Source organism: Atheta coriaria, unplaced genomic scaffold (assembly GCF_025399875.1).
Source record: "Atheta coriaria isolate IRGN ID8LTWV9N9 unplaced genomic scaffold, Caltech_Dcor_3.1 hic_scaffold_1_pilon, whole genome shotgun sequence".
NCBI classification, from domain to species: domain Eukaryota; kingdom Metazoa; phylum Arthropoda; class Insecta; order Coleoptera; family Staphylinidae; genus Dalotia; species Dalotia coriaria.
The window spans coordinates 2,654,174-2,668,830 of NW_027045443.1; the positions used below are offsets into that span (position 1 = coordinate 2,654,174).

The 14,657-nt window shown below is 41.1% G+C and overlaps 3 protein-coding genes across 3 annotated transcripts; 2 read left to right on the forward strand and 1 right to left on the reverse strand.

The window, feature by feature from the left end:
* The first annotated feature begins 73 nt into the window (after positions 1 to 73).
* Positions 74 to 11,266, forward strand: T48 (FU domain-containing protein T48). Its single transcript, XM_065302238.1, has 2 exons — positions 74 to 665; positions 10,018 to 11,266. Exons 1-2 carry the CDS (start codon positions 560 to 562, stop codon positions 10,965 to 10,967), a joined length of 1,056 nt encoding a protein of 351 aa, XP_065158310.1. The 5' UTR covers positions 74 to 559; the 3' UTR covers positions 10,968 to 11,266.
* Positions 11,267 to 11,332: 66 nt separating this feature from the next.
* On the forward strand, positions 11,333 to 13,362 carry LOC135791744 (erlin-2-B-like). Its single transcript, XM_065302264.1, has 4 exons — positions 11,333 to 11,487; positions 11,546 to 11,659; positions 11,894 to 12,083; positions 12,598 to 13,362. Exons 1-4 carry the CDS (start codon positions 11,485 to 11,487, stop codon positions 13,242 to 13,244), a joined length of 954 nt encoding a protein of 317 aa, XP_065158336.1. The 5' UTR covers positions 11,333 to 11,484; the 3' UTR covers positions 13,245 to 13,362.
* LOC135791753 (uncharacterized) lies at positions 13,318 to 14,509 on the reverse strand. The gene is made up of 3 exons (XM_065302274.1): positions 14,281 to 14,509; positions 13,522 to 14,216; positions 13,318 to 13,452 (listed from the first exon to the last, which is right to left on the reverse strand). The coding sequence occupies exons 1-3, from the start codon at positions 14,488 to 14,490 to the stop codon at positions 13,443 to 13,445; spliced, it is 915 nt and encodes a 304-aa protein (XP_065158346.1). The 5' UTR covers positions 14,491 to 14,509; the 3' UTR covers positions 13,318 to 13,442.
* Between the last annotated feature and the right edge of the window lie 148 nt (positions 14,510 to 14,657).

Below are 14,657 nucleotides of genomic sequence, written 5' to 3' on the forward strand. Positions count from 1 at the left end.
ATGCGAAAGAAACTCAATGTATCTTGCCTCGACGCCTAATTGTTTTACCGAACTGTATGTGTGTGTGCATAGTGAGTTTAGACGGATTCCGACGCGAAGTAGATAATCAAAACGAAGCTCGCTGCTCGACCACCTCGTCCGGCGCGCGCGCTAGAGCGCACAGCTCGTGCGCAGCAGCGCGCCGATGCGGCTTAGGTCGGTTGTTCCTCGGTTCACTCAGTAGTTGACTCACTTGACTCAGTCGTGGAAGCTTTCTTGCGGTCGCCGGTTGCGCAGCGCCTCCATCCGCACGAGCGTGTTCCAAGATCGCAAACGCAGGTTCATTCCAGTCGTGTGCGCTGCGTCGCGTTGCGCATCTCTGACTCCAATCAGACAATATTAACTCATTTTTAACTTTAAATAACACCTGTAAAGCAACAAGTGAGATAGTTTTTTTGTTGCGAATTCGGCTGTTGTTTTTTTTTTTGTTATGTGCGGGAGATAAATCGTGGTAATCGCCGCCAGCAGCAGAAGAGCGCGAAGAGGAAGAGGATAAGCACCATTACGACACCACCAATGCATGTTGCGGCTCGGATTACGTGTTGATGGGAGGCCGAAAATGCACGTCCGCTTCGTCTCGTTCGTCTTCTTCATCGCGCAAATCGCATTCGGAATTTCTAGTCAAGGTAATCATCGCTCAAGCTGTAGATTTTATAATTAAAACAACACTTTTACACTTGAAAAGATTAATTTCACGCGCATTTTATGATAAACATCAGCACAAAGAGTTGCAATTTGCAGAGAACCGTAGAAAAACGCACGCAATTAATGCGATAATATCTTATCATATTTGACTTTTGTCACGGCAAGTTCATGCGAACGCAAAACTGTGCCGCGAATTTCGATATGAAGACTTATGAGAATTCGTGCGGTTTAGTTTTATCATTGTTAGTGTCGGCCGGATGAATGTTCTAGTTCCCATAAAAAATCAAATTTAGATTCATTACGGACGCCTCACGCCACCAATTTGTAAATTAACTCGGAAGATTTACTGGCGTTGAACTTGTCTTTGACTTTTCAACTTCACCCATTCGAATTCGAACGTTTTAATAACATTGGCATTGATAAAAACGCTATGATTAGTTTTCTCGTGTCATGCTCGAAATTAAAACTACTTAATGTAATTTTCAATGGCGTGAAATTGTGCTGAATGGATGAGAGAAAATTTGCGCGAAGAAAAGATGCGAAGAAATAGAAAATTTATGAAAGTTCTGTATTATTGCGCCGCGTTGTGCTTTGTGCACTATTGTGCGACATTGTATAAAGTATAATAATTAAAAACGCATTTCGATAAAGGCGCATGCAAAGAGACATTTTACTAGTGCGATATAGTATATTGCAACACAGAAAGTGAAAGAAACGTTTTATTTCAGCCACAAACACTTTGTGTTTTGTTGGTTTCAACTTGTAATACTGGTAGTGTTATCACACGGAAGTAGTAATTTTCGTCAGGGATCAAATACGCTTCGCCCGCATTGTGATTTTCAATACTGATACAGCTTTTATTACCGTGGACAATACTTTCCAAGAATTAAATTCGATAAATACTAAATTAGCTTGATTATGATTATGAGCTGATTTTTGATGGTTTCTTTATGTGTTTTTTGCTAATTTTAAAGAGCAAAATAAACAAATCTACGATGCGTTCTTTCACCGAATGAATAATTTATGTCCGCGTACAACGGTCTGGTTTCCACGCGTGCCGAACACTATGTATGCATACAACCCGGAACAGCATGGAATTAACATATGAGTTTGACGATTAATCAAAACATAAACACGAAATACTTTCTTTTAGTGGTGCTTACAACTACCTAGTTGATGTACGTACTAAAAAATACGTGTACGTGATATTAATTTTAATTTTAATTAATTTGCTTTAATTAAATTTTCGTATTTTGCGAGTGCGTTGAGTAAAAGTACGCTCAGAGTAATGACAAAGCTAAAATTTCATTTTGCATGGGTTGATAAACCATTTTAAAAGGATTTTTTGCTTGAAAATGAAGTAATTCGTGATTTTTTTCTTTTAAAATTCGCATAACACTAAAACTTTTCAATGAAGAGTTGAGTTTTATTTGAAACTAGATTCAGTATTAAATTCTGTATCTATTTGGGTAAATTTTTTGTTGTTGTTAAGTTAACCCAAAAAGTTATTAACAAATTAATGTAAAAAATACGCAAATCTGCAAATTTTTAGAAATTATTTAAATAACAAGGATGGTTTCTATGGCATTTCCATGGCACATTATTATGAATTTGTGTGACTTTTGTTTTCCTCAACGAATCTGTTTGAAACTTTGTTTTGTTGATTCTCATAGCAATCTAAGTGAATTTTCTGGAAGCAAATCGAAAACAAGCGTGCCATGATAGATATGTGGCTTTTGTTTCATCAACAAATCAGCTCAAAATTTTCACCCGTTCGCATCGCGCGGCTCCGCGCATAACATGCGATTCTAAATTTCAAGTGATAATGTACAACGCGTCCCAAATCGTACGCCGTATTACGTTTCGCAAAGCACCAGTCTTGCCTCCGCGTCAACCATGCGTCGTTCTTCGCCCGGTAGTGGTGCTCCCCCAGCAGCTTTGCGCTTCAATCCACGTGACCCCCTCGCTCGCCACACGGCAACCTCCACGACGAACACAGACCGCGTGCCGAATCGACACCAAATACGTCTGTCCGCCGCCACCGCGCAAGCCCCCGAAGAAGCGGCGATGGTGGCTATGGTTGCTCGCCTCAATGCTGATGGGCATGTTCATCGTGGCGAACCTCGCACCGGACAAGATGTGCGAATGGAAATGCCGCGAGAGCCTCATATACAACATCCTGGCGCCGCTGGTGATGCTTCGGGAGCCTGACGAGGAGACCGACGAGGAGTGCCAGCCACTCGCGCAGCGGCAGCCGGTGTGCAAGGACAAGAAATGCACTGAGGCTGCGAAAAATACCAAACACTAATCGTTTATTCTTATATTTCGGTTACATTTCAATAAAAATTGCATTTTGCAGCCTTGTTTTTCATTTTATTTACGAATGCATGAGATTTTTATGAAAAATACATTCAGTAATGCATGTTACTAGTCAGAATTGTCATGAAATTCATAGCCACCTTAAAAAATTTTGCAAAATTTTCCATGACGACTGCAATTGCACGAGGCTTTCTGTTATGTAATGCTTTAGTTGCTTAGTTCATCGGAAGTTACCATAATAGGCTTACCACGAAGAGGAGAATAGAAGGGAATGCATCGCAAGTGAGGCCAAGAATGTAGGTGCAAGCGGAGAAGAATCTGTACGTGAAAACGATAGTATTATACAGATTGTCAGCAATCCCTTCTACTTTCGAAAAATAATTCGTACGCGGACAAAAGCACACAAAATTTATTTTATAAAAGTGTAGGTTCAACAAGTAGCATGTTCAGGTAGTGCACAGAAATAGAGTTTCTACAGCTGAAGGAAAAAAAAAGTATAAAGTGTAAAGAAAACAGAAAAGCGGCGCGTTTTTCGTTCTCTGGAAGCCAGCTACTTGTTCTCATACGTTAAACAGTTCTAGCTTCAGTGTAATTTCACGGTGTGCCGTATTTTTTCAATTTTACTGCTTTTTCAGTGAAAAATAGTTAGGTTATGGGCGTTTTTTAGTATTACATTTGTGCAGAACATGGCAGCTCCCCCATCTATGAAATAACCTAACTTTATAGTGACACATGAGTAAATCACGTTTGAATTTTTCAAAAAAAGGTAATATTACAAGTAAATATTGAATATTATGTGTGGAAATTGAACAAGGAATGATTCAGAACGTTTTTCAACAATGATATAATCATATTTTCGTAATCTGCAGACAAATTCATGTAAGTTTAATTTTATTGTAGATATCATGACAAGTTCCAAGCGTTTTCTTGTAGTGTCGCAGTGATTTGTATTTTTTCCTAAAAAAAATAATCGTTTTTACGCAACGCAGTGAGTGTTAGAAGGTGGGCATCGGACAGTGGGACCAGCCCGACGAGTTTTTCAAACTCCCACGATCTGTTTATGGAAAGTCGAAGTCTCGCAGCCGTAGCGCACTCACAAGAAGTAAACGCAAAGGCAAATCGGGAGGTAAAACGCACACTCGGACTTTTAACTGCGTTACCACATTACGGCCGCTTTGTGTAGCCGAAGACTATCTCCGTCCAGCGAGTAGTATGTACTTATGACGGACGCCGAACACGCCGCCGATTTCGCAATGCAAATAGCAGCATAATGACGGCTGTGTTTTGTGTTTCATTGCGGCGACATAAGTTTCCACCGTTTGTTACGTGTTGATAAACTTAGGTTTCACACGATATTTGTCACTCTCGAGTTTTGTTTTCGCCAAGTGGCGAAATGTGCCAACAATCAGTATTACCACACACACATGTTTCAATTGCGGTGTGGTTTCGTTAAACGTTTCTTCTCGGCAATAATATTCTCCGGATATTATTGCTCATATATGTGTGGTCGGCGGTTTATTTCAGCCGCAAATTGAAATTTTCATTAATACTATAATACCTGTCATAATACACTCGTAAACGTACGAAACCCAGGCGCAATCGCGATTTGGCGTTTCTTGCGCGCTGCCAGTGCAAGTGTTTTGTAAACTGTCGGCTCGAAATAGCAGCGTGTGTGCATAATGAATGGAAATTTGATTGCAGATTGAATTCGAGATTCGATTGTGGCGAGGAAATGAAATGTCGCGCGCGATTTGCGCAATTATTGCGCGCTGAACGGGCGTGGGTCGACCATGAGGTGTTTTTTTTTGTCATTTTGGTTGTTTAAACACGAAATAAGAACACATACACAAATGTGCACCCTGCCAACAATTTTTAATTAAGCAGTTTGTTAATTAAACTGCATTGCTCCACATACACACTTTCATAGTGCGCGTCGCTTGAATTATTGAAATATTCACGGAACATAAATTCGCGCCGTGCGCCGCGGAAAGTTAGAAAGTATCGAAGACACGCTTTGGAGACGCTCTACGCGCCAATTATCGCGATGAATCTAGATTCACGGATTTTTTGTTTTGTATTTCCTGCCGTTGGAAAAGCTTCGTTTTTTTTTGTTGAGTTTTTGTCGGAGGAGTTTAAAAAGTAAATTCATCTGGGAGCATCTTTATCATTTCTTGGATGCTGCGTTTTTCTTTCTACCTGCCGCTGGTCGTTACCTGCTCCTCGCACGATCGTGTGCTTCTTGCCGAACCCGTGAACTCGAAAAGCAAACAACACCGCGCTGTGTGTTGAGTCACACGGCGTGCAGGTGAGAGCGTTCGAATTCTACAATGGAAGCTTCTAACTGAAAGAGTAGAAGGTGCAAGGTGGACCTGGTGGGCTAGTGAGTGTGTCAATAACCCGAGCATTCAAGAAAGTTTTTTTTTTTTTTAAGTTTTACTTCAACTCAACATTTTAAGTTTTCATCTAAAATTTGCAAAATTTTACATAACTATTTAGCTATAAAAAGGTGAAATAGTTCATGGCTTTAATTAAAACCACAAGGAGGCACCCACATTAATTTCAACAGCAATTATCCACAATTCCCAATTTGCTTCAAACGACGGACACGACACACAAGAAAATATGAAATGTCTGTGTTATATGTAGCACCTCCAAGTCACATTGCTGCTACAATGACAACTGCAATAACGTTCCGCGCGAAATTGGTCAACAATGCGTTGACACTCGACACAATTATCAAAGCGCTTCAACTCGCGGAACCGACGCGTTACAACTCCAAGTATACACAAGAAGAAAATGACGCAAAATACCGCTGTCACTGGAATACGCCGGCATGCCAGCAGCGTCAGCAATAAAAGATATTAAATAGAACGAAACATAATGAAAGACACTTAAGGCATGTAAACGACGGCGTCGCGTGCTCGCCGATGTGTTTTATGTTTTATTAGCGTTAGTCAGTAGGTCATGCGGTCCTCTGTCGGCAATTCATTCAATCGCGTTTGCACGTCTGCAGTTTTAACAAGTTTTGCGAAGCCGTTCAAATGGCGGCGGTTACGTCTGCTTACATCACAATCGCATGTGTTTGAGATGTCTATAGTCAGCAGTAGACTAAAAGCTTTCAATTAAGCAATGCTTTCAAGGCATCCCTAATTTTTACTATCTTTATTACCACAGCCCTGGATTTAAAACTGGTGCACTACTAGCGTATGCAACAACCGGAGCTATTTTAATTCTTCTTCCTGTTCCTCGGATGGGAACTGAATTACAGCGAGTTGGAGTTGACTTAAGTCGCGTTGAGCAATGTAGTCAAATGATGCCACGCTTCCAGATTCTCTCGTCGAAGAGTTCACGGAATGCTTTGCCTGTGCTATTTTTATGTTGTCGGTGCTTCGTGCAGACATGCAAGACGTTCAATTTCCCAGTTTCGCAGAAGTTATTTATAGCCAGGCGATGTAAAATACTCTGTGATAATCACGCGCCGCACAAGAATTTCTTCTCTTTCTTCGACTTACGCCTACGACTATTTACTTTCGGTTTATGAGGGCTGTAAATGGTGACATTTCCTCGAATTTTGTTAGAATCTTGTTAGCCAAGGTTATACTCAACGCAACATCTGTTCTCGCAGACTTTTCGGAAGCTTGTAGGTAAGAAATGTACGAAAAAAGATGCTTTTGGGTACCGGAAAGCCGTGTTTATGTTTTATATCATACCGTTGCGCTGTGATTCAACCCGGATATGAGGGTAAATCACCGGATGTCATCGGCAGCTTCCTCTCTTGTACCTACAATTTTCTTGTGCTTTTTCGCGCCTGGTGGTCGACAATCACCGTTTCTTCACGTCTGCAAACTTCATAAACACATTGCGCATGTGTATTTATATTTAGATATTAATAAACACAGGATGTGCATGTGGGAAACTGGGTCGGTTGTTAATTCACCTATGCGTACCGGTAACGCAGAAATTAGAACGCCGACTAGGTGAAGAAGAATACACGATGCTTATAAGAAAGAATTCGTCGAGTTCCCAAACGTGTTGCCATAAACTTTGAACTTTTGATGATTTGGTTGCGTTGAATATTCATAGGAATCATAAGCTTCTTGCCGTGACATTGAATTCGTTGCTGTGGTTAGTGTTTTTAGTTCAAACGGTGTTTCGACGCGACATTGCTGTTACATCTTTTCGTAACGAGCAGCCTTATTAGCTCAGCCGTCAGTCGATGCGATGTTATACGAGTTGCTTTACTTTAGTTTACTTTGCTTTATTAGTTTGGTTTGGTTTGACCGTTGGCTTCGTTTTCGTAGCGTTGCTAATCGAGGGCTGGGCAGTTCAAAATCAATGCGGCTCGTTGATGCTCGGATTGGATAACCGCGCAAAGAGAAGAACCGTTTGACCGTTTGCCGAAGGCACCGATTTCTTCTTGCGCTCTAATCGATTTTGTGCGTTCGAGCGTTGCGAGTGACGAGCATAAATCGCACTCCACAGGCTGATACGGACTTTACCGCCTTTTGAATCCACAAAAATCGAAAGCTTTACACGGTTTCACTGAGAAAAATAAAAAAACTCGTAATACACGCGTGTTTTAAGCGAAAAATGTCGACTTTACATTAACGGGCGACTTTTTTTGTCTTGTTAGTCATGATTAGGTGCAGCGTATTAATGCAATTTGCACTAATAAATAATAAATAACTAATCAACCGCTTAAATGAAGCGTAACCGATGAAACAAATAATTAACCGGAAGTACAGCTTCAACTTGAGTGGTTATATAGGTAAGATCGACACATTTGTCGTTGCTTTTTTCATCATCATATTTAATTTAACTTGTTTGCAGCGCTCAAATCATCGAAAGGAATTCAAAAGCAACGGTTTTCTAGATGAAAAAAATTGATGAGCTCAACTCACAATAATAACTATTACATGTGTGAATTGAGCACTCGCCAATTATATTAATTACTCATTATATATCCACTCATTTATACTTTTGAAACTTTAAAGCGACGTGAGTAGATATATTGCTCGTATTCAACATAAAAACGTTGTTGTCATAGGTTTGTGCACTGTGCAGAAATAAACGAGCAATAACAGAATAACATTTCATTAATGTCTGCCCGGGACGTCAATTAATACGTTCGGCATACGATTATCTCGATTGCAATAATGATGATGACCTTGCCGGCGTCTTGCCAATCATGCTAGATTCGTCACAACTGGACTAAAGTGCATAAGGACAACAACAATATATGCAGCTTAATTTGTTTATCGAGTCATTCAATTAAAACACGACTTCAACGGTATCCAGTGCAAACGTTTTCCGCGACTTTCCAAAGCAATCTCAGATTGATGTGTTAAGTGTAAGCGCGCTGAGTAATAATAATAACAGTTATCATTTTTCGTACGAAGCGATGGAAGGAATGTTTGCATCCGCCGAAAGTCACATCGTCATCGCATGATCATAACAATTTAAGACAATAGCACGGTTTCTGGAGCACGTCGTTTGCATGAGAACGTGCTCGTAATTGTTATACAAGAAACGCGGGATTGAATAGCGGACGTAGTCTAATGTATTCTAATGTGCAATGAACAGATTACAAATAGTAAATTGTAAGTACAAATTGCAAATTACGAGTTACGGATTCTTTGCTCCTTCCTCGACTTCTTTCTTGCTTTCTTTGTGCGTTGTGGTGTGGGTTCCGTTGGCAGTCGCCATGCGAGCAAATATTTGTTTGTATTAATTATGCCGTCATGCCGTCGCGCATAAAGGATACGTTATGTTACATTTAAAAAGCGATTTGTTCTCTCGTTTGCTGCCTGAAGTGAAGATAATCACGAACTAACCGAGTGCGTTTCCGCCAGCAGCTTTCTTGAAAATGTCGAATCAAACATGAATATGATTGCTCAATACAAGCAATTTTCCTTGGGTGATCAAAGAATGTAATTGTGACTTTTATTATTAGCTTTATTATAAGCTGGAAAATGTTGTCTTGTTTCGTTTTTCGAATATGTGTGTGTGTGTGTGTGGAATACGGTTTGTTGTGATGTGAAACGAGAGATTAAAATCGTATTTATCGTGTAATTAAACCGAACGGTATTTTTACATTTTTCTATGAAATTGTGCGCTCGCCATTTATCCCTGAACTCGCCGCAATTACGTGCTCCATTCTCTGCGCTAACGATGCTGGGCTGCATTTTGTCCGCGTGCGACGCGCATTATGAAAGCGTTTTAATTCCTCTCCGCGTTACACGTTACACATTACCATTGCCAACAATCCGACATTGTTTCTTGCATTGTTTGATTCTCCAGCCAGGTACACTCATAATGCAAAACAACAATTCGCGGAGTAATAAAACGGAATTTTATGAACTTTCATGTTAATGCAATGTGATTAAAAAGAAAAGTCATGAAAAGAATTTTGTGTTGATAAAATCTATGGGGAAAGTAAAAAAGATTACAGTACAAGATGAAAATTAAGAACAAATACACTGCAAAGCCTTAATTTGTTTAATATTCGATTAATTGTTTGCTCAATTTTTACCTGAAAACTATTTTTTTTTCATTAAACTTTTTTTTAATTAAATTTCCTTGCCAAACTGCCAAACATGTATAAATTGAGAGTGTTTACATTGAACACGAGCAGATATTTCGAACATTTAAACATTCCAGGCAGATATCGTTTAATTTTCGCGTTGTTTGTTATAAATTCGGCTCCGATTGCGATTCGTTCGATGTCAGCGAGTGTTGAGAGCAATGTGTAAAGTTGAACTCTAAACATTTCGAAGCTGTAAACTGTAGGAAGCTCTACAATGTTGAATGTGTTTATAACGATTACACTTGCTGGCTTTATTATAAACAATTAGAATTCATTTAGTCTGCGCATAATTTAATCATCGTGCGCGTATGGCGCGCGCTTATTGAATCAGCCGCTGCGTCGAAATGTTTAATTGTTTAATCACTCGAAATTGATGCAATTATGATTAATCAAGCATGTTTAACATCTTATTTTGCTTTGCATTGCAGATTGTGACTCCGATGGTGACTGTCTAAAATGTGGCTCGGTCGGATGCCTGAAATGCTCGGAGTTCCTAACTTATCCATCTCGGAAGTGCGTCTCGAAGTGCCCGCATGGATATCGGTCACAATGGAGCAACTACGCGGATTACATGGGGAGGATATGTGTTCATCGCGGAAGTTTCATGGGATTGTCAAATGACGCGCTCACTGTGTTGACTGGTGTGCTCAGTGGCACTGCGCTTTGCGTCGTGATCATTGCCTGTGGACTCATCTATATGCAATACAGGCGAAAACATTTACTCAATGCTAGTGAACTGGGCAGCGACCTGGACGATACCCCGGAACGTAAAGAGTTTCTCAAACAATTGGAGATTCTTCGGCCGTACGCGCAGACTTTCCTAGAGATACTCAACGATTCCCGGAGACAACTTCGAGAGTCACATCGTGATGGTGATCACTCCGCTATCGCGGTCTATAGACCTATAATACGTGACCTTGCGAAGATTTTGCTTTTACTGAACCGACCAGTTGAACAGATCTGTGTTCCTGAAGACTGGGAGCATCTCTTCGCCTGGGGCGAGAAGACCCTCAAACGATGCAAAAGAATGAGTGAAGTATCCCAGCCGCAAGTCGCACAGCTGATCAACTTTTTACAAACTCCGATTGAACCCGAACCGAGGACAGGCACCACGATGTCTACCTTCAAACCAGATCAGCCTTTCGGTTCCACAGCCAGTCTGCAACACGCCACGATTAAAACCTTGGGCGAACCTTATGATAATGGACTGAATCCGCAGTGGAAGTTTGATTATAACATGATCAACAGCAATTCGCAGTTCAATCCGATCCTGTGGAAGAGCAGCAAGGAGAGTTTGCAGAACGGCTCGTATTTCTTGGACGATGACTGTTGTCAATTGGGATTTCGGCCGCAGGATGAGATTACGACTGAATTGTGATGCGCGCGGGGGGCGATGTCGTGCTTCCAACTTTTGATACTCTCGATCTTTAGCTTGTAAATATTTCGATGTCACTCACATGTACGAGCATAACGGATGTTATTTTAATCGATTTCATTTAGTATTATGTGCTAGTCAATTTTTCTACCACTAAATAATAACTTACTTTTTTCATTTGTACATAAATATTGTATTTATAAACGTAGTTTTAAGTCACATTGGCGTTGTGTGTATTAGGAGAATTTCTAAGTTGTTTTTATTTTTAATTTAAGCAATAAAGCGAGGATTTTGATGATTAACCTTTTGATTCTTGTAGAAAAAATATTCCACTTGCGTTCAAATAATTAGTTAAGAAGATGCCCGCTTGGGGGAGCCACCTTACGGTCTGCTTGGTTTGTTTACTATTTGCCAGGTGCGTCAATGTTCATATAACCGCTAAAATACGTTTCAAGCACTACGAAATAACCGACAAAAAAAGAAATACGTAATATTTAAGCCTTAAATTCATCCGGAATCAATGGTATATGATGGTGATTTGCCTGAGTAATAATATAGTCTTAATAAGGTTCTTGTTTCAGGACGAATTTTTTACAAGATACGTTAAGCTACTAACAGTTCCTTTGATAATAGTCCTTAGCACAACATCATCACTGCATAGAATAGAGGAAGGCCATGTTGGAGTTTACTACAGGGTACGTATTGTAATAGTAATGTAGTTAAGCAGTTGCTAATGATATTAGTAACTCAATTGTTTAGTAATTCTTCAATGTTCTTTGTTGACATGCTGGGTATCTCTAGGTTACTAACTTATTTTATAAAGGCCGTATACTGAGTGGTAATCTATCTACCCAAAGATAACAAATTACAAAGTCTATGTGTTAGAACTGCTTGCAATTTTGATGTTGAATGTTTAATATTTTATTCAGGGTGGTGCACTTCTGCCATACATCAGTGAACCTGGATTTCATTTGATGATACCACATCTTACTTCATTCAAGTCCATTCAAGTCACACTGCAAACAGATGAGGTGAAGAACGTACCATGTGGAACTAGTAGCGGTGTGATTATTTATTTTGATAGAATCGAGGTGGTCAACTTCTTGAAGAAGGAAGCAGGTAAGAAATAAATTTCACTGGATTCATTTTAATAGGCTCATTAATTTGGTGATTCAATTTTACTGCGCTAGATGGCGCCCTATAATATTTTGTTTGCTGAAACCAAAATTAAGAAATCTTATAAACGGGTTTATTTTTCTTAGAACACAGAAATATTGCAAATTGAATTGCTAATTGACGGATTGTTGATAACTGAACAAAGCACTATTGTTATCCAACACTTCCAGAAATGACATTTACAACACCTGCTCCTATGTTTCCATGTTTTTCCCATGTTTTTGCCGGAGCGCATATTTGATTTGCTAATGCAGTGACAACGTGACGCGTGGACCAATCGCTGATTTGATTCTTACCGATTCGTTCCCAGTGTATGTATTTTTTTCTTTTAATACTTTCCATTGGCACTGTTGTCCCTCCTCCTATTCAACGATTTTTTGCATGTTTTTCTTTCATAATCTTATTTTCATTCGAATAGCAGTTACTAATACTCGAAAATTTTCATTGTGTGTTGTAGTGTATGATATTATAAGAAACTTTACCTGGGAGTACGATAAAACGTTAATCTATAACAAGATCCACCACGAACTCAATCAGTTCTGCAGTGTTCACTCGCTTCACGAAGTTTACATCGACTTGTTCGATAAGATCGACGATAATTTGAAGTCCGCTCTGCAATCGGACCTGCAATTAGTAGCGCCTGGACTTACAATTCATGCTGTACGCGTCACCAAACCAAAGATTCCCGAAGCCATACGCAAAAACTATGAATTAATGGAGTCGGAAAAAACACAACTATTAATTTCAATGCAGCATCAGAAGGTGGTCGAGAAAGACGCCGAAACCGAAAAGAAAAAGGCCATTATCGAAGCGGAGAAGAAGGCGCAAGTGGCAAAGATTGAATATGAACAAAAAGTGATGGAAAAGGAGTCGCTGCAGAAGATGGCCGCCATCGAAGACGAAATTCATCTGGCGAAGGAAAAAGCGATGGCGGACGCGGAGTTTTACAAGCGGCGTCATGAGATCGAGACCAACAAGGAGTTGTACACTAAGGAATATGTGGAGGTGAGAAAATTCGACGCCATTGCACAGAACAGTAAGATTTACTACGGGCCAGATATACCAAAAATGATGATGCAAACTGGTTGCAATTGTGAGGTGTGACGTGGAACCAGTATGATATTCGATATTCCTCGAATGTTTATTTTGTATTTAGGATACTTCATTATATGATGCGTTGTTTGTGACAACATTTAATTAAAATACATTTACACCAAATCAATTTCAGAACTAATACATATTGGAATTATACTTGCGCCTGGACAAATGGCAGTATCATGATCTTCTAGATGAAAGATGCGTTTATCTGCCGCTGGAAAGAAAGATGGCGTTGAATTCGATTGTTTGATTTGACGTGAATATTTTGCAAAATGCTACTTACTAGCTGCCTGCATTGGCTGAACTGGAAGACTGGGCCCAGGAACCACCTTTGCCACCGCCCCCATAGCCACCCTTGTTGCCTCCACCATAACCACCGCCGCCAAAGTTACCGCCGCCGGTGTGCCCACCGTGTCCAAATCCACCTCCGCCAAAGCCTCCACCGCCAGTGTGCCCTCCTCCGTGACCTCCACCGCCGTGACCTCCTCCTCCGTGGCCTCCGCCAAAGCCTCCACCGCCAGTGTGTCCTCCTCCGTGACCTCCACCGCCGTGACCTCCTCCTCCGTGGCCTCCGCCAAAGCCTCCACCGCCAGTGTGTCCTCCTCCGTGACCTCCTCCTCCGTGGCCTCCGCCGCCATAACCGCCACCGCCGTGGCCTCCGCCGCCATAACCGCCACCGCCGTGACCACCACCGCCGCCATGATTACCTCCGCCGCCGAAACCTCCTCCTTTTCCACCACCGCCACCGCCGCCAAATCCGCCTCCACCTCCGAAGCCACCACCTTTTCCACCGCCGAATCCTCCTCCTCCGCCGCCGCCACCGCCACCAAATCCACCGCCGAAGCCTCCTCCAAAACCGCCGCCGCCGCCGCCGCCGCCTGAATTCCCACCATAACCACGATATGCCGACCTCTTTGGCCGCAATGCTTTATATTCGTCGTTCTTAACGGATTCATAAAAGGAGTCACCCCGCAATTCCTATGAAAATAAATCATTTACTTTGATTAGCCATCTTTTATGATTCAACATTTGCAGCTATTACCCGATCACGAGCGACATACTGAGGAATGAAAGATATCAGATTTCCGGATGTTGCGAAGGACTGTTCCGCCGCAGGGATCACATTTGAGTTGACTTCATCTTCAGTGATGGGAGTGTTAATCCCAGTATCACCTAGTAATACAATCGTTGGATGATACCTCTGGGAACTAGTGGCGCCTAGAAGCGCCGCCGCCAACAATATCACGAACATTGTGAAACTGACTTGGCCACATCAGATATGCAGCTTTTATAAGCGTTTTGATTCACGTTCGAAGTGCGAAAATACTGGTCACGACATGGCAAATCGGGATAATGGTCATGACGCAATCGTGGTTTTCTACAAGGTACGACAGTAATTAACATAAATCCGTGGTATTT